The sequence below is a fragment of the Ahaetulla prasina genome, chromosome 2 (assembly GCF_028640845.1).
Source record: "Ahaetulla prasina isolate Xishuangbanna chromosome 2, ASM2864084v1, whole genome shotgun sequence".
In the NCBI taxonomy this organism is placed as follows: domain Eukaryota; kingdom Metazoa; phylum Chordata; class Lepidosauria; order Squamata; family Colubridae; genus Ahaetulla; species Ahaetulla prasina.
Window position 1 is genome coordinate 208,852,585 of NC_080540.1, and position 19,548 is coordinate 208,872,132.

Sequence of the window (19,548 nt, forward strand, 5' to 3'; positions counted from 1 at the left end):
GCATTGAGGTAGGAACATATGGAATTCTGTCCCTTCTGAAGACAAAAAAGGAAGACCTGGTTCTGAATGTTCATCCACATTAAAAACAAAGGTAGACTTGTTTTGGTCCAAACTTTTGCTGTTCTGAGGCATTATGTAACCACATACCAAGTATCTTATATGAGGATGTAACTCAAAATATGCCTTCCTGTCTCCAAGTTTACTGGTATAGCCTAGCACTCTGACCATACTAATTTTTGATAATATGTCCAGATTGCTTCTCACTGACAGATACCATTTTATCCTCCTAGCTATTTCCGTTCTCAGAATTGCCAAAGTAAGGTCCACTCAACTTTCTCTACTACATGAAATAATTCTACAGCCACCTTCGGCAGATGTTGTAGATACACACACTGAATTTTGTTCAAAGGTAGTATTTTAAGATTCTTTCACTTTAAGTTCCAAACAGAGTAGGGCTGTTGTTGTTTTTTGAGTGGTTCAAACAAACGAATAAGCAAGCCTTGAATTGTAAAACATTTTGCTTCAATGTGTTGAGTGCAAATGTTGTACTTGGCAAAGAATTCAAAATGCTTTCCTGTCTCCTCACATTTTACAACCGTTGCAGCATCCCGTAGTCACATAATTGCCACTTCTGTGCTTCACAACTAGCTTGCGACAAGCAGAGTGAATAGAGAACGTGGAAATACAATCATAAGTCACGGTCACAAGATATTTTGCTTAATGACCAAAGCGAATGTGCAATCGTATGTCACAATCATGTGATTTACTGCCTAATAACCCCAGCTTTGCAAATAATCTTATTAAGAATGAAAAGGTATAAAAGCAAATGTTAACCATGAAAAATTCCAAATAGCAAAATAAAAAAAACAGTGTGAAAAGGGAAAGTAAGTTTGAAAAAGAAAGGAGTTTTGCTTTTCACACTTTTTCTTTCTTGTTCTTTACAGCAACTGCCACAGAGGTGCTCATTTCAATTTTGGTCACTAAGCAAGGACTACTTATATATTCTTTGGAAAAAGTTCTACTATTTTGCCATTTTTTTCAGACTAGAACCTTTTCCAAGTCTTTGGATCCACAAAATAATCCTCCGGTTGCCCTTGATAGGATAGATGGCCTGAGCTCATTTTTTAAATGTCAAAGGAGAAATTTTAAAACTACCAGTTAAAATATTCTTTAAAGTGTTCTTTCTATTACCAGAGTCTTATTTATATATATAAATATTCCATGTCATGTTCTGAGAACCTATCATTTTAGGGTGGTGGTGGGGAAACTCTGATCCCTCATTAGTCCAAAACTAACTCTAGTGGCTAAATGTTTTTTGAAGCTCGGTGGTATCCTTCAGTGAAGTGTGTTGTGTAAGTTGCCAGTGATGATGGCTTGCTCTCCAGTTGTTAAATGTGTATACTTCATGCGGGTGCTATACAAGCAGTGGGTGCAACAATATATGGTGTACAACCAATCGACATTATCATTCTGTTTCCCTTTTCCTTAAACCACCCTGCCTACACACACACACACACACACACACACACACACACACACTAATCCTGGTCTCAAAATGATTTCATATTATTCCAAGCAATATGCTGCTTCTTCTTTTTTTTTCTGTCAACACTGGGGCCTCATACATAGTTATATATCGAGCTGATGATGCTCACCCTGTACAGAGGGGACTGCTGACAAGGAATATAACTGTGAAATCCAACCTAATCAGGTCCAGAGTATGTATTACATTATGTTGATTGGCACAGGAGTAGCGACAGAAGAGGCAAGTCAAATCAAAGTAACGTATATATTGGGGACTTGTATAATTTGACTGGTTCACTTTCAAGTTTTTCTGCCAATCAAAGATTGACAAAACATAGCCTATAGACATGCCACATAGATTTAGCTTTTGCATCCAGGATAATTCCTATGTGAGAATACGAACACAGACCCATAATGGAGATTTGCCCCTAAAAACTGCCAGCAGTTTTTGTGTAGCAAATGCAGTACAGTAATCCACCAACAAAATGTGCTAATTAATGTCTAGATGCCTAACGCCTGACTAATGTCCCTCTACTCACTAGGTCGTCAGTGATTTTATCCAATTAAGAAGCCCCTCTCTTTCCTTAAGTATTTCATTGGCATCTTCAAATATCTAAGAGAAAACCAGCACTACAATACATCTTATACCTTCAGTGTCAATGAGTGAAGTCTTTCCTTGACTTCTGTAAATTGCCCTGGCCATCGCCTTTTCTGAATGAAAATTCTGGTTGGGGAATGTGCTGGTTTTTTGTTTTATTTTGGTTTAAAATAAATTTTAATACTACTTGTTCAGGCTTGTTGATTTGCTTTACAGTTTGGATCTAGCTGACAAGCTGGTTGGATGACAAAACGCAAACTCTGTGGAGACAAGTTGTTTTATTTGCCCAATATGAAGACTGTTTCCCGTGAATTATCTGTAAATGTGGGGGAGAGAATCAACTCTCATTCAGAGACAGAAACTGTTAAAACAAATAGGTGGAAGAAGACATTCCTGATGCAAAATTTTCATTCTTAAAAACTAACTATAATTGGGATGGCTGCTTGCCTAGTGAATTTTTACCCTTCAAGATAACTCATGCCTAACCAGGGCTTTTTGGTTATCTTCATTTTTATTCTTCTCTGTATGGTATAACTGGTTTTTTTCCTTCCCCATCTTCGTTTTTGCCAGTTAATCCATGGATAAAATGGACTTCATCACAGAATTGTATCTATGTGATACAATGATTCAGCATAATATATGAGATTTTTTTCTTTTAATGACCCTGTAATCCCATCCATCAGGGTGGAGTCGAGACGACTGAATGGAACTGAGTGTTTACTAGCCAGATGCCCTTCCCAATGCCTACATGAAGTTCACAGCAGACAATTACTCATTGAGCCGAGAGAAATATCTGCCACTGCCTAGGAACAAACTTATAGCCTCCTGATTGTGAGGTGACAGTCCGATCTCTAGGCTACCACACTGCTCCAGCAGAATATATGAGATTCATATTTTAGACATTCTCTATCCACTGCAGGATGAAGGCCTCTTCTGTATGTTTCCAACTAATATGGTCCTGAGCTTTTTTGCCAATTGGGCCTGCAATACTTGCTGATGTCATCAATCCATCTTGTTTTAGGGATATGAGATTACCATACATTAAATCAATTACTGGTTCATCTTGGATAGTATCACCTCAAGGACTGCATACCCAGAAAATAAAAACCCTACAATATTGTCAGAAGCAAAAACATTTATTCAGAGATGATTCTCTCTTGAGCGGGCATCTTGCAGCTTGTATATATATCCTAGCTCCCTAAGATGGTCTTGTTGAAATTCAATAGCAAAATACCATGTTTCAATAGCTATTTTCTTATTATATATTGCATATAAGTACAACCTCAACCTGAAATCAGCGTATTTTTTAAATTTGGTGGAGAGAGTGTACCAATAGGAACAGGAATGAGAGTTAAATCATTCCCGTCCCCACCTTTAGCATTCCTGGGAAAAGGCCCAAAAGTCTAGAGAGTTTGATTGGTAGGTGATTAAGAGAGGGAATGTAGTTCTTTATGCATTTCACTGAATTTATTAACTCATCTCAATCCCATGGGATATTGTGAGCATACCATGTCAATGAGAAGAAAGCAAAGAACATAATAATAAATGAGTCAATTGGAATAATATCAACTTCCTCCCAATATTACAATGAGCAAATGTAAGCCCCAAACAAAACCCAAGGAATGTGCCCACAATTTTAATCAGCGGGAATCAAAACTATGTTAAAATGAAAATAGTTTAAATCTATTTTCAGACTGCAGCAAGTGGAGGCTGTACTTTTGGCGGGGGGGGGGGGAAGTAGTCCACAAAGTAAGGACTATACCAAAGAAGTTCTGCTGTCTCACTCTTGCCTTGTGGACCTCACAAGGGGAGGCAATTTTCAGAAGGCCCTCTCTCAATGACTAAACCAAATGGACAGATTCTGACATATCCTGGTGTACTCCAGAACAGGAATGGGTTGCCTCCCAAAGCCAGACATTTCTATTCCCATTTCCCACCATTCCATTCAAAAAGTGCAAAAACATACTGGGCTTTCGTCCTTTAGTTTAGCTCTTACATAATAGTTCTTTAGCTACAGTATGTACATGGATATACAAACATCAAAATCCCAAACTGTCCATATCTAAGATCAATTTACAGACTCAGTCTGTTCGCAAGAATAATAGGAGGGGGGGAACAAACCAATTCCACAAAGCAAAAGCAAGAGAGAACCATGGCAATTTATTAAAGACAATGCCCTTTGAAAAATGTCTATGAAAATCTCATTTTCATAGTAAAAGAGACAGTAGCAGCAAATAAAGCCTGGGCCATTGTTTGACAATTCTCTAGCCAACCAAAAGGAGGTGACTTCCCTGCAACAGTGGTCTCTAAAACCTAGCTCTGGTCCAGAATTGCTTTCTTCACTGCACAGAAAATGTTCAAAGCGAATCAGGCTCATGCATTTGAGTGTGATCCAGTTCCCATTTATGCAACAGATTGGTTGCAAGAAAGCAATGGCCAAAGGGCTACTACCATTTGTGCTTACCCTTAGTATTAAAAATTCTCCAGGCAATGTGTCAAAAAAAAGTGGCCTTTTCTTAAAACGGCATCATGATGTAATCAGATCCAAAATTATGGATCAAACCAGGTATTGTGTTTCTGCATTATCAGAACAGATTATATATGATGAAGAGATGAAATATAAAGAAGGTCATCATTTTCTCAATGACTCAACTTCCAAGATGTACTTTGTTGGCAATTTTCAGAAAACCTGAGTTAAAAGTTCAGTTTGAAATAGAATGGGTGCATTGCTGTCTTCTTTCTTCAGAAGTAGAAATGCCTTCTGTAGACTGCCGCATTCCACACGCACAAGCAGACATTAAACTGGGAAATGTGATGACTAGAAAGAAGTGTTTCCTTTTATCCAAAACAGAGAAACAATTAGCTTAAAAATCACGAGAAAGCCAACTGAGCTATCTCAAGTGGATTTCCCAGTTTAAATGTTGCTGCCTGGTTTAGTTCCAAGCCAAATGATGTCAACACTGATGAATCAGGGACCAGTTGACTATCTGGGCCCCACAAAAAGTGTATTTAACAAGAAAGTGAGAACTGGCTTGGGAATTGGCAGTACTTTAAAAAAAAGTAAAGAGAAAAACAAAAAGAACACATACACAAAAAGAATAAACCAAGATGTTCCTTTACAAAGAAGTCAGAATAGGGGGAAACCTAGCTGGCAATGAGCAGTATCCAGCCTGCTGAAGAATGACAGGTATGGGAGTGGACAGCGGAGATCCTTTGGCCATACATATCTGGACATATCAACCAATGTAGATCCGATGGAAGTCATTGGCTCCAAATGCAGCATTGCACTTGGGACATTTGCGCTGCCGAGTGTCATAGCGAGTCTTCACACATTCAAAACAGAAGACGTGAAAGCATTTGGTGAGCACAGCATCCTTCTTCCGCATGTTGCAGCAGGGGCAGGTCAGGCGAGCCTTTGGGAAAGATAGGGCACAGTTTAGAAGCAGATGTTCAACAGACAAGTCCTCCCCTTTTTCTCCCCCATGAGGAAGAAAATTCTTCATCCTGGAAAGGTGAGAGTTCTCTTTCCTTCCATAAAAGGAAATTTTAAAAGTTCTGCTTACACAATATACTTCCCAAATGAGCCAGCCCCAACTCCACACTAGAGGCAATTTCTACCTTTCTCCAAATCTATAAAGATATTCCCAAAAGTCGATAGGCCTCAAATTATCTACCTTATAGTCTTTGATCTCTTCCATGAGGATCTCATCACAGTTGGGAATCATGTCTGGTTTCTTAGTTGTCTCCAGTTTTCTTCGTAGCCGTGAAATATCCTCCTACAAGAAAAATATTAGTCGGGTAGGACTGTTATCTTCTTGCCTTTCAGATGGCAGATTCCCATTGTAATGGAAATAAATCTGGTAAAAGGTTCATAAACACCTACAATATTGCTTTTACTAGCCTGCAGAGTTTCACAGGAATTAGAAAAATTCATGGATCTATTATTATAAAATTGATCTATAACATGGATCTGTTATTATAAAAATGGGAACGCTGTAGTTCTTCCATTATTATTAGAGCCTTGGAGAACTCTTTTGGAACTCAAAACTGAATTAAATTTGATATGTGAATTGTAGGAGCTCCAGTTTAGGTGTTCAGCGCCAGCATTGACAACTAACAAAAGCAACAGTGGAAACAACTGAAAGTGAGCCATGTAACAGTGACCAAGCTATCAAACTACAGGAGCCAAAACACTGTCAGAAAACAAGAGGCAGCCATATAATCTGAATTAATGAAGCTGGAAATAAAGACAAATTGTGAGAAGTAGCTAGCCAAGCAAAGGACTACATGCCAGTTACCTGGGCTCGTTTGAAGTTGAACATGTCTTTTTCCTTTGTTACACTATTTTCCACAATCTCATCCTGGAAGTCATGCAATTTCTTCTGAGCCAGCTCTAATTGGGCCCGAAGGTCATCAGCTAGCTGAGCAGCATCCATAGCCTAAAGAACAAAACCATAACATGTCTCCATTCCACTTATTGAAATTAACACAAGGGATAGCATCACTCTAAAGGTTAAATCAAAAGTTTCATCTTATTGCTTTGGGAATGTATGTAACTTTTTTTCTGGAGAAAAACAGAAGGCAGGGAGGGAGGGTTTCAGCACTTCCAGTAGTGACTATTGTAGGGTAAATAGCAGGGCCTCCTTGGCCTAGGACAAAACATCTATTTGAGAGCCCAATGGCCTTCTGCTTGAAGATTACAGCAACATCAAAAGAAAATGAGGAGACTAGGGGACCTGTACCAGTTCTGATTGCAAAAACAAGTTGATTTGTTCCTCAAATATAACTCTGCAGAAAACATGGGTGAGTCTGTTTCTTTGATTTGATGGTCTCCAGCCCATTCTACCACCTTATTCTGCAGATTAAACATGGAAATATTGCTGAAACTCCAGGAGGAGAGAAGGGAAATGGAATGGAATGGAATGGGATTAAATGGAATATGTTAGGTAAGGGAGGGGCAATTGTGAAGAATGATGAGGGAGAAGAATCAGTCCAAAATATATACAAATACATTCTAAGTCCCATCTCCTTATCCTATACCAAAAGCCAGTTAGGCAATCTTTATGCAAAGCTCTAGCCAAGAAGACAACCTACCACCACTTTATTTTCATCTCAGTGTAAATGCCTTTGCCCAGTTTCCTAGGCTTTAGAAATACTGTGCAATGCTTTGTTCTTCCTTTAATTATTATGATTACTTTTGCTTCTTCCTTCCGAAAAACTCTTTTTACACTGTGGTATTTTATTTTTTTTAAAAAAAACCTGAAACCGATTTTTAGCTTTTTACAAGCTGCCTTGGCATTCTAATTAAGGAGAAGGTAGAGTGAGAAAATAAATTCCCCTGTGATCTACCATACAGAAATGAAACCCTGGCAGAGAAAATTTGCCCATCCCCAGTGATCTATAGAGCCAACATCATTCCTATCTTCTGATGTTCCCTGCAGGCCTCAGAGATGCCACATTCCCCTGCTTTTGAAAATTCAGTGCTGGAGGATTTAGACTGAAGGTCAGGAGAAAAGAAAAAGGATTCCTTCTCCAAAAAAAAAAAAACACCCTGCACCAGTAAAATGGGACTGTTCAGTGTTTTTATCTCAGTGACTGCTATTTTTGTCAGAAATGTTAATATGTTGTCCAGAAATGGCCGGAGAGAAGAGATCCAAAATTCTTGGGCTAAGGTTCACTCAAATGCTCAACTAATTGCTGACCTACAAGTTAAGGCAGCCCTAGATGCCTGGTCAATGGGACCTGCAGTTCATTCTCATCTAAGAATTGAAGACACAGAACTTTGACACAAAATTATACATTGCAGTCATATTCTTTTCTGCATGTGTATTAACAATGCAATAGTCAAAATATCAAACTCTCAAAACATTATCATCAACCTCTCTTCTTATGACATTCAACCCCCACTTCCACCCCCAGTTCATTCTGTTTTTCATTTATCCTCACAACTACTTTTTGCTGGAAACCTTCAAACTTTCTAATTATTTACATCAGACTATTTCCATTAATTTTTTTTTAAGTTCAATTTTTTTCCACACTCTTGCTTCTTTTTGTCCGTCACTTTGTAGCATTGCTTTTTCTCCTAATTACAGATTCATTTGTGATTTCTCTTAGGACGAAGAAATGTATCTGATCTAGCTATCTGTCCCTATGGAGAGACACATTTGAAAGGATTCACACAATCAGAATAGCTGTTTTTCATTTTGGGGGCCAACCTAAGTCTCTCAGGCTTTCAATAAAAATTTCCTCTGTCATCTAGGGAACCTATCTGTAAAATAGAGACGTTTGCAGCTGTCAATCCATTCCATTCACCCTCTTGGGGCATATTAAATAGATATATAGACAGTCTTAGTTTGAGGATCAATGTTCAGTGACCATTCAAAATTGCAACGGTGCCGAACAAATGATAGTCATGACCAACCCTTGAAATTACAGTCATCACAGCATCCCCACACAGTCATATCAACAGGCACTTGGCAGTCCAGCTACATTTACAACCTCAGTATGCACTTCACTTCCCATCTGCATATCTTCTCCCACCACCCCATGTCTGCCCTTTTGCCTCCCTGCAATCCACCAATCCTGATGCCCCTACCTACGTGGACTCCGCCGATATCTGCTGGCCCTTTGTTGACACTAGGCACATTTTTGACAGCAGCAAGAGGAAGAAGATAACATAGTCAGCTGGGGTGATCATTTAAATGGCAGTAGCAGAGGACATGACAGCCAAAAGGGCAGAAATGGGAGACAGGCAGTGATAGTTAAAGCACACACATTGTAATAGGGGAAGTTGAAATGGAGGTGAGCCCGGCAGGGCAGTGGAGCCTCTGCCAAAGGCAACTCGCTAGGTCCAGTTGGGAAGGAAGCAGCAGGATAGAAGAAGCAGCTGGCAGTTCGTGCAGGGCAGAAGTGCAAGGTCCTTATCTAATGGTGGGGAAGTCCTCACCTAGTGACAAAAGCAGGACTACTAGACCTGGCGCTGCTAAGTGATACTGTTATGTGATGCTTCACCTAATGACCACTAAGCTTAACAATGGAAAATCCAATCCTAATTAGGGTTGCTAAGTGAAGACTATCTGGCTTGCTTAACATTCACAGGATTAATTTTAAGAGCCTTCAGATTGAATATATGAGAATCCAAGTTCAGAGTTTACAGCTGTGAAGAATGGAACCTTATCCAGTTTCATTGCCCTGGAATTGCATAGTCTTTAACCTATAATAATCTCTTAAAACCACTTAAATAAAGGGTTTTCCATAGATGACCAGATTAAGTATCTTCCAGGTGATTCTTATTTAGCATAAGGCTGATTGACAGAAGACAGTTCAGGATGGAGTTCCATGTAGATTTTGGTCAGATTACCCCAGGGATGTCAAACTCGTGTCATCACATGACGAATCACAACTTTTTTCCCCTTTGCTAAACCAGGCATGGCCAGTGTGTGATGCATCCGGGCCATGGGCCGCAAGTTTGATAGCCCTGAGTTACACCCAAGAATATCCTCCCTTAGAGAACTGATTAGGCACAAGGAAGATGAAGCCAGGATAGTATTTATCATGGTGCCACTGCTCTTAACACATATTATTTGTGGATCTATTCCTATTTTTATTATACATAAAAATGCATAATATATATAAATGTATACATATTATACATATCTGCATTTGTGAATCTATTCCTGTTTTTATTATACAACTTAGTTTGAGTCTCGTTTCTTTTATTTCAAGTCTCCTTCACAAATGTAAAAAAACAAGGAATCTTTCCCACGGGATTTTATTTTCGTTATACACACACATACACGCACTTATGACCACAATTGAGCCCACAATTTGTTGCTAAGTGAGAAATTTGTAAAGTCAGTTTTGCCCATTTTACGACTTCTCTCGCCACATTTGTTAAATGAATCACTGCAGTTATTAAATTAGTAACACCATTGTTAAGTGAACCTGGTTTCCCCATTGACTTTGCTTGTCAGAAGGTTGCCACTAATGATCATATGACCCCGGGACACAACAATGTAAATCAGCTCCCAAGTGTCTGGATTTTGATCATGTGACCATGGGGATGCTGCCACAGTCATAAGTGTGAAAAATGGTTATAAGTCACTTTTTTCAGTATCGTTGTAACTTCAAACGGTCACTAAGCAAATAGTTATAAGTCAAGGACTACCTGTATATATCTACTTACTTTCCGCTTGTTCATCTCCAGGGCCTGGGTTCGTAGGCCCAGCTCCTTTTCTCCAGTGCCAATGTTATTTTGTAGCAGATGCTCTTTCTCCTCCAGCTTGCGCACAACTTGCAGCTGGGCATCCACCTTCAAGAGGCAAAAACAAGGAAGAGGAAAGCATTCGATTTAGGATTTTGCATTTGCTCAACTTATTTACGGTTCTGTCTCTTAGAATTGGAACCTTTAAGTAAACTGTACAATTCTGCTTGTTTTATAATAGGAATTGTGCCTTTTGCCCATTATGGAATGACAAAATAAGTACAGCCAATAGAAATCTTCCCTTTAATGGATCCTGAAATGCTGAAATGGATCCTAAGCAGGGCTACAAATTAAAAAATGCTGAGCCACTGAGGCGCAGTGGTTAGAGTGCAGTACTGCAGGCTACTTCTGCTGACTGCCGGCTGCCAGCACTTTGGCAATTCGAAACTCACAGTTGACTCAGTCTTCCATCCTTCCGAGGTCGGTAAAAGGAGGACTCAAACTGTTGGGAGCAATATGCTTACTCTGTAAAAGCACTTAGAAAGGGCTGTAAAGCACTGTAAAGCAGTATATATGTCTAAGTGCTATTGCTATTGCTCCAGGAATCAATGTCTATACTTAACACCATGTTCTGCATTCCATATGCTTAAATAATGTATTTCATATTTTAGTCTACCAAATACAATAAGGCAACTATGGAAATTATGTCTCCAAAATAGAACTTTTTTAAATGGCTAATTTAGACTTTCATGCCTATGGCCCAAATCATATAATTCAATATTCTTTATAATATTAAGAAAGTGTTACCCCAAAATTCCTGAGATATGACTTGCATGTATGCACTTATCAAATTGTTGCCCCCAAATCCACCTAGTATCCTGCTTCCCTCTAAATAGCAAGGTTTCTTTTTTCATCTTCCTAGCATTCCTCTGCAAAGACCATGCCTGGATCAAAAATCTATTATTGCTTCAGAATAGGGATGGGTCATTTTCTTATGAATTGAAATCCCCCTCCTTTTAAAAAAAGTATGGCTTCTGCAGTATACAAGGGGCAAATCATTAATACAGGGATATCACCTGAATGAGTAGGGTTGAAACCTGTAGCCCTTTTTTGAGTGGCTACTCAGAATAGTTGCATTAAGGGTATTGTAGACTTAATGCATCTATCTCGGGAGCTGTTTTCTTCTGCGTAAAGCAAAAAAAACCCAAAACATGCCACTAAAAATCGAACAGTTCCCCCAGATGTTGGCAGCTTGACATTTGAAGGGGTGTCTCGAAATGGGGCTGACGTCACTCATAGTTATAAGTTGTCTGCCCCTATGTAAAAAGATGCCAGATTACCACCAACTGCTCAAAAAGAAAATTGTGGTAAAGATGTACACAAAACCCAGACTTAAGATGCAGTCTCTCACTGATGACAACAACTGCACCTTTCAATGTATGTCTTGGTCAAAAAAGTTAGACTTCAGGGTTCCTATTTTGCTCCTCTTCTCATTTTCCCCACTTACCTGTGTCTTCAGGGTAAGAACCTGGTCTGCCAGCTCCTCCTTTTCCTCTTTTAATAGCTTATGGATCTGGTTGGATTTGATACGTTCTGACATGAGCTTGAAGTTGGCGTCATCTTTTTCCCTCAGCTGCTGCATCAGGCGGATGTTTTGCTCTTGCATGTCTTCAAAGGCCTGGCCTGTCACATCCATTTCAGATAGCAGGGCTTCTTCCTCCTGCAATTGAGAGTGAAACGGTTTCCACCTTTCCTGGATACTATGATACAAGTAGATAAATCTGTCAGTGCTTGACAGGAGGGGATATAAATGATGACTTGAGTGATATCATCATGCAATCAAATACAGGAAGTATATTCTTTAATACCCCTCATGGATTACTGCCTTGTCGTGGCGAAGGGGCTTGTGTAGCTCAAGGAAGCAATGAGCTATGCCGTGCAGGGCCACCCAAGACAGACAGGTCATAGCACAGAGTTCTGACAAAACGTGATCCACTGGAGAAGGAAATGGCAACCACTCCAGTATCTTTGCCATGAAAACCCCATGGACAGTACCCAAAGGAAAAAATATATGACGCTGGAAGATGAGCCCCTCAGGTCGGAAGGTGTCCAATATGCTACTGGGGAAGAGCAGAGGGCTAGTACTAGTAGTGCCAGAAAGAGTGAAGCAACTGGGCCAAAGCCGAAAGGACGCTCAGCTGTGGATGCATCTGGTGGTGAAAGGAAAGTCCGAAGCTGTAAAGATTTTTTCTCCATAGGAACCTGGAATGTAAGATCCATGAATCAAGGCAAGCTGGACGTGGTCAAACAAGAGATGAAAAGACTGAACATCGACATTTTAGGAATCAGCGAACTAAAATGGACAGGAATGGATGAATTTAATTCAGATGACCATCAGGTATACTACTGCGGGCAAGAATCCCTCAGAAGAAATGAAGTAGCCTTCATAATCAATAAAAGAGTAGGAAAATCAATACTGGGATACAATCACCAAAATGACAGAATGATCTCAGTTCGAATCCAAGGCAAACCATTCAATATAACAGTAATCCAAGTCTATGCCCCAACCATTGGTGCTGAAGAGAATGAAATTGACCAGTTCTATGAAGTCCTACAGCACCTTATAGAATTAACACCAAAAAATGATGTTCTTATCATCATGGGGGGATTGGAATGCTAAAGTAGGAAGCCAAAAGATAACCGGAATAGCAGGCAAGTTTGGCCTTGGAGTACAAAATGAAGCAGGGCACAAGTTGATAGAATTCTGTCAAGATAATACGATGGTCATAGCAAACACTCTTTTCCAACAACCCAAGAGACAACTCTAAACATGGACATCACCAGACAGTCAACACAGAAATCAGATTGACTATGTGCTCTGCAGCCAAAGATGGAGAAGCTCTATACAGTCAGTAAAAACAAGACCAGGAGCTGACTGTAGCTCAGATCATGAGCTTCTTGTTGCAAAATTTAGGCTTAAAATGAAGTAGGGAAAAGCACTAGGCCACTCAGGTATGAACTAAATCATATCCCTGATGAATATAGAGTAGAGGTGACAAATAGATTTAAAGAATTAGATCTGATAGACAAAGTGCCTGAAGAACTATGGACAGAGGTTCGAAACATTGTACAAGAGGTAGCAACTAAAACCCTCTCAAAGAAAAAGAAAGGCAATAATGGTTGTCTGAAGAAGCTCTGCAAATAGCTGAGGAAAGAACGGAAGCAAAAGGCAAGGAAGAAAGAGAAAGATACAACCAGTTGAATGCAGAAATCCAGAGAATGGCTAGAAGAGATAAGAATGCATACTTAAATGAATAGTGCAAAGAAATAGAAGAAAACAATAGAACAGGGAGGACCCGAGATCTCGTCAAGAAAATTGGAGATATGAAGGGAACGTTTCATGCAAAGATGGGCATAATAAAGTACCAAAATGGCAGGGACCTAACAGAGGCAAAAGAGATTAAGAAGAGGTGGCAAAATTACACAGAAGAACTATACAAGAATGAGCTTAACATCCCTGATAACCATGATGGGGTTGTCACTGACCTCGAGCCAGACATCCTAGAATGTGAAGTCAAATGGGCCTTAGGAAATCTGAGCAACAACAAAGCTAGTGGAGGAGAGAGTATCTAGCTGAGCTATTCAAAATCTTAAAAGACAATGCAGTAGAAGTGCTACACTCAATCTGTCAGCAAATTTGGAAAACTCAACAGCGGCCACAGGACTGGAAAAGGTCAGTTTATATTCCAATCCAAAGAAAGGCAATCCCAAAGAATGTTCAAACTATTACACCATTGCACTCATTTCACATGCTAGTAAGGTTATGTTTAAAATCCTACAAGCTAGGCTCCAGCAGTATGTGGATCGAGAACTACCAGAAGTACAAGCAGGATTTTGAAGAGGCAGAAGAACTAGAGATTAAATTGTCAACATACGCTGGATAATGGAGAAAGCTAGGGAGTTCCAGAAAAGCATCTACTTCTGCTTCATTGACTATGCTAAAGCCTTTGATTGTGTGAATCACAACAAATTGTGGAAAGTTCTTAAAGAAATGGGAGTACCAGACCATCTTATTTGTCTCTTGAGAAACCTATATGTGGGGCAAGAAGCAACAGTGAGAACTGGACACGGAAACACTGATTGGTTCAAAATTGGGAAAGAAGTCCGGCAAGGCTGTATACTGTCACCCTAGCTATTTAACTTATATGAGAAAGGTGGGGCTAGATGAATCAAAAGTTGGAATTAAGCTTGCCAGGAGAAATATCAACAACCTCAGATATGCAGATGATAGCACTTTAATGGCAGAAAGCGAAGAGGAACTAAAGAGCCTCTTGAGGCAGGTGAAGAAGGAGAGTGCAAAAGTTGGCTTGAAACTCAACATTAAGAAAACTAAGACCATGGCATCCGGCCCTCTCAATTCCTGGCAAATAGATGGGGAAGAAATGGAGGTAGTGACAGGTTTTATTTTCCTGGGCTCCAAGATCACAGCAGATGGGGACTGCAGCCAAGAAATTAAAAGATGCTTACTTCTGGGGGGGGGGGGGGGAAGCAATGCAAATCTAGACAGCATACTAAAAAGTAGAAACATCACCCTCCCAACAAAAGTGTGTATAGTCAAGGCTATGGTTTTCCCAGTTGTAATGTATGATTGTGAAAGTTGGACCATAAGAAGGGCTGAGCGCCAAAGAATTGAGGCCTCTGAACTATGGTGCTGGAGAAGACTCCTGTGAGTCCCTTGGACTGCAAGGCGATCAAACCAGTCAGTCCTAGAGATCAACCCTGACAAGATGAAACTCAAATATTTTGGCCACCTAATGAGAAGGAAGGACTCACCGGAGAAAAGCCTAATGCTGGGAAAGATTGAGGGCAAAAGAAGAACGGGACGACAGAGAACGAGGTGGCTGAATGGAGTCACTGAAGTAGGCTTGAGCTTAAATGGACTCCAGAGGATGGTAGAGGACAGGAAGGCCCAGAGGAACGTTGTCCATGGGGTCGCAATTGGTCGGACATGACTTCGCAACTAACAACAAATTCTTTAATAACTAGAATTGGGACTGGCAACTCGGTCACTAAGCAAAGTGGTTGCTAAATGAAATTGCAACCATGCTTAAGTTGCAGCTTCAGCTTTTTTTTGCTTTACAGACCTACAAAGGTTATAAATGCAAGGACTAGCTGCAAAGTCACCTCTTCATCACCTTCGTAAGCAGAAAGGTATGAAGCAGTCACTAAAAGAGGACTATTTTTATATTGCAATCTATGTATTTACTTCAGACATCGGGATTCAAATATGTAACAGTAGTATTTGCATGATGGCATCATCATAAGCATGTCATCATTACGGTATCATCAGTTTGTGATTATGTTTGATGAAAAGTAACTATCGGGAGCTTCTACATTTTTTTTAGTTACTGACATATCATTTAAACCAATTTATTAATTAACAAATTAGTTAATGTAGTATATCCTGGATTCTATCTTTCCGATACATATAATTTATCATAAATACACATTTTCCTAGCAGAGTAGATGGATCCATTTGGACATGGATATCTGGTGGGGATGGTAGTAAGAAGAGAGAAAAATATCAACATTCTAAATTCCAATCACCTCTTACCTAGCCATTAAGAGTAAATCAAAGATTTAGCATTCTTGAGGAATAAGACTATTTGCTCTACTTGCCTCTCAACCATCTCATTACTACTTCTTACCTGTTTTGCCATGGCCAGTTTCTTCTGCAAGTATTCTATCTGTTCTTCCACAGCCCGGATTTTTCGGAGAGCGTCCTCATCAGCCATCTTTTTGCTCTCTTTCTTCTCCTTATCCTCCAATTCCTTCAGTCTTTGTCTTAGCTCTTCCAACTATACAAAGCAGAATTGTCCAGGAGAAAAGTTTTGTTTTTTTAATGAATAGAAAATGAATATGCAAACAGTAAAGGAGGAGGATAGCTCAAAGGATCCTAAAGTTTGTTCAGAATTACTTGGAGGAAGTAAAAAGAAGGTCTGATAGATTTGCTAATTAGCACTAGACAGAATGCAATCTTAAATATTTTACAAAAAGAGGACTTCATCAACCCATTGAACTGTACTGTAGCAGTTGGAAAGAGGAAGAGGAGTCACATCACTAGTTTAAATGAAAAAAAAAAACAACAGAACTGATTCCACTCCAGTTTGTGACACAAAAAGATAATGACTTGTGGCATGTTCTTTTATATTCATTATAAGATCAGTATGTCGCTAAATTCCAATACCCAAATATTCTTGTTTTCCTGTTCTCTTTGTTTGGTTCCTGTTCTTTGTTTGTTCCATGTCTTTTTAGACTGCATGGAAAAGGCAAGGATTCTTTTTTATGGACTTGTAAGCCAAACTACTTTTTAAAGCATCATAAAGCAATCTGGAAACTTGCAGTCAAATTAGGTGATCTTCATTGAATATTTAAAGTTTATCCCTTTATATTCTGCATTTCAAGCATTCAGATTCTGCTTGGTAATTTCCAACTGACAAGCAGAATCTGAGTGCTTGAAATACAAAATATTAAAGGATAGGCTTTTTTCCAGATTGCTTTATGGTGCTTTAAAAATCAGAGTCCATTATATTATGGGAGAGATTAGAACAGAAAATACTTTGGACCACATCAAACATGATTACCTCAGCTTTAGCCTTCTTTTCAGCAGCCATCAGTTGAACTTTGTCTCTCTGCTCTTTGGGAGCAGAGCGGTACATATCTAACAACAACTTCATTTCTTTCTGGCTCTCTTGTGCCTTCCTGAGTAGATTGGAAAATAAAACAGAACTTGTAAGTGTAAAACTGTATAGCACTGTCTAGTTGGAAACAACAATTCAGCTCACTCTTCCCACTAAGTTAGGGCTTATTGCCCCCAGGAGTCATGTTGGGGACTAAACAGAAAAAAAGACTATTCATTTTGTTCTATAAGTGTGCTGGAATAAATCAATAAATGATCTCGACCCTAGACAGTGTCACAACTGGAGGCTGCAAGGCTACTTCTTGCTAAGTGAAAGTTCCAATAAGGCGAGTGTCTCATAGGAGAAAACCTGAAAAAATGCTGGCTGTGAAATATGATGGTATTGCTTATCATCAGCCCTTTGCAAATAGCCTAAAAATTGCGACTTATATAGCTGAAAGGCTATTAATTGGTGCTGAATACTGTGAGCATCTCGCACAGATGCTTCATCATCGCTTCATTGGTGAAGGCAGCCTAAAAGTAATCCCAGGTGACTTCCACAAACCCTTTTAAATTGACAATATCTGCAAAGTTTAACCCACTGTTAGAAAATGAAAAGGTCTAGGACCCAACTTTAATCCCTCTGTTACTTTTCTTCTCTCTTTTTTTGAACACAGTAATGTCACACAGGAACCACAAAATAAAAATCATCTTCAGCTATCACAGTACAACTCCCCCAGGGGAAAAAAAATATGCAGATCAACTTACTTAAGATCTGCTTTCAATTGCTTGACCAACTCAGCTTCTCTCTTCCTTCCGTCATCATGTTTCCCTTTGTCCTTCTCTTTGGTAGATTCTCTTTCCTTCTCAGATTCCTTTTGCTTCTGCTTTTCCCTTTCCCTTTCTTTCTCCTTTTCCCTTTCCCTTTCTTTTTCTTTCTCCTTTTCTTTCTCCCGTTCCCGCTCCTTTTCTCGTCTTTCCCTCTCCCGTTCTTCTTCATCTCGTTTTGCTTTAGTTTCCAAGGCATCCTCAGATGGTCCCTTGGAGGTTGCAGCATGAGAAGGATCCTCAGCTTCCTGTTTGATCTCTGGTGGCTCCTCCTTGGCGTCTTCAGTGCTGGATTGGGAGTGCAGGAGAGCACTGCCACTGCGAGAACGAGTCTGGAGTAGAACAATAATTTGAAATGGGTTTTCAAAAAAACACCTCTTCTTTACCTTCATTTTACAGTGGTAACCAACACATACCAAAGCAGAGTCTCAAAAATGGGGTAAGGTGGGACACTTTTTTGTTCACCCAAATGTGAAAACACAGAGATCATTGTATATTATCCTTCATGCCCTGCATAGTTGATACATGCAAATATTCTGCTCTGATGATGTAACATTATTGATAGCAGCAAGAATGCTCTGTGCATAAAAATGGAAAGATACTTTAATTCCCACAACAGATGGCTGGCTGGAGAAAAAACTGATGGAATTAGCAGAGATGGCTAAATTGACTGACCCAATCAAGGAATACAGCTTTGTTTCCAGTTGGAAACTACTTCTGGACTTTGTGCCTGAGGTAGAAAAAAATGAAATTTTGTATTTGGGTTTCGCTGATTAGATAGGTTCGTTGTTATAGAAACGGCTAGTATATATTATTATGCAAAAGTAAAAAGTTGAGGCTGTATATCATTTTATTCAACTGGGCTAAAAAGGGTAAGAAGTCAATGCAATGCTATTCTTTCCTTTTCCCCTTTTATCCTGCACTTGTCTTCCCTTCTTCCTCCCCTGCTTTCCCAACTATTTTCATTCTTCTTTGTATTTCATATTTTGATAAAACTAATAAAAAATTTGGAACTTGAGGATGGATTAGGGGGAATTCTGAGACATTATAATACATTCTGGGAGTATGCCAGCAATCTTTAGAAATAATTTTTTCTGAAACAGGCTGTGTTTTGTGATGGTCTGGACGTGGTCTGGAACAGTAAGAGAACCTCCTATGATCTATCTCCAGATTGTAGTGTTTTCTGCACACAACCTGCTTTTCTTCAACAATTCATTTACTGTAACTTTTCTGTAAAAATAGCCAGAATGGATCAATTAAAGCAACTAAAACTATTGGGCAGTAGTTTAAGAAACATTTCTAATAGGAGTACTTATAAAATGATAAATAAAAAGCACAGTCTTAAAAAAAGCACAGCTGGTCATGCAAGCAATATCCCACATGTTCTTCAAACTTGAACTAACACACATCTTTTTGCTTCCAGTTTTTTGAGACAATCTTTATTTTTCCCTTTCCCTTACCTTGCTCAAGTCAGACTGAGCTTCCCTCAGCTTCCGCTTATATCTCAACACCTCCCCTTTTAGCTGGTGATTATGATTTTGGAGACTGCTGATGAGGTGGCGCATCTCTCGATTGATGGGGCCTACAACACACACATAACAGATGTGTTATATCAACTTCTCAATTTTAACATTAATAACCATTCCTCAAATAGACTAATTCCTAGACTAATTTTAACCAATGAAGATTTATATTAGGGACGACTAATACAAGCCT

The 19,548-nt window shown here is 39.4% G+C and overlaps 1 protein-coding gene across 2 annotated transcripts in view; it reads right to left on the reverse strand.

Moving 5' to 3' along the window:
- Positions 1-3,239: 3,239 nt before the first annotated feature.
- RNF20 (ring finger protein 20) overlaps positions 3,240-19,548 on the reverse strand; it is a 31,008-nt gene continuing 14,699 nt past the window's right edge. For both annotated transcript variants that reach the window (XM_058169021.1, XM_058169023.1), the window contains exons 12-20: positions 19,293-19,414; positions 17,773-18,164; positions 16,970-17,087; positions 16,034-16,183; positions 11,833-12,045; positions 10,308-10,433; positions 6,421-6,561; positions 5,797-5,898; positions 3,240-5,535 (exon numbers count right to left, since the gene is read on the reverse strand). In XM_058169021.1, coding sequence (XP_058025004.1) covers positions 5,359-5,535; positions 5,797-5,898; positions 6,421-6,561; positions 10,308-10,433; positions 11,833-12,045; positions 16,034-16,183; positions 16,970-17,087; positions 17,773-18,164; positions 19,293-19,414 — 1,541 coding nt within the window. In that variant the 3' untranslated portion in view covers positions 3,240-5,358. The remainder of the gene's footprint in view (positions 5,536-5,796; positions 5,899-6,420; positions 6,562-10,307; positions 10,434-11,832; positions 12,046-16,033; positions 16,184-16,969; positions 17,088-17,772; positions 18,165-19,292; positions 19,415-19,548) is intronic.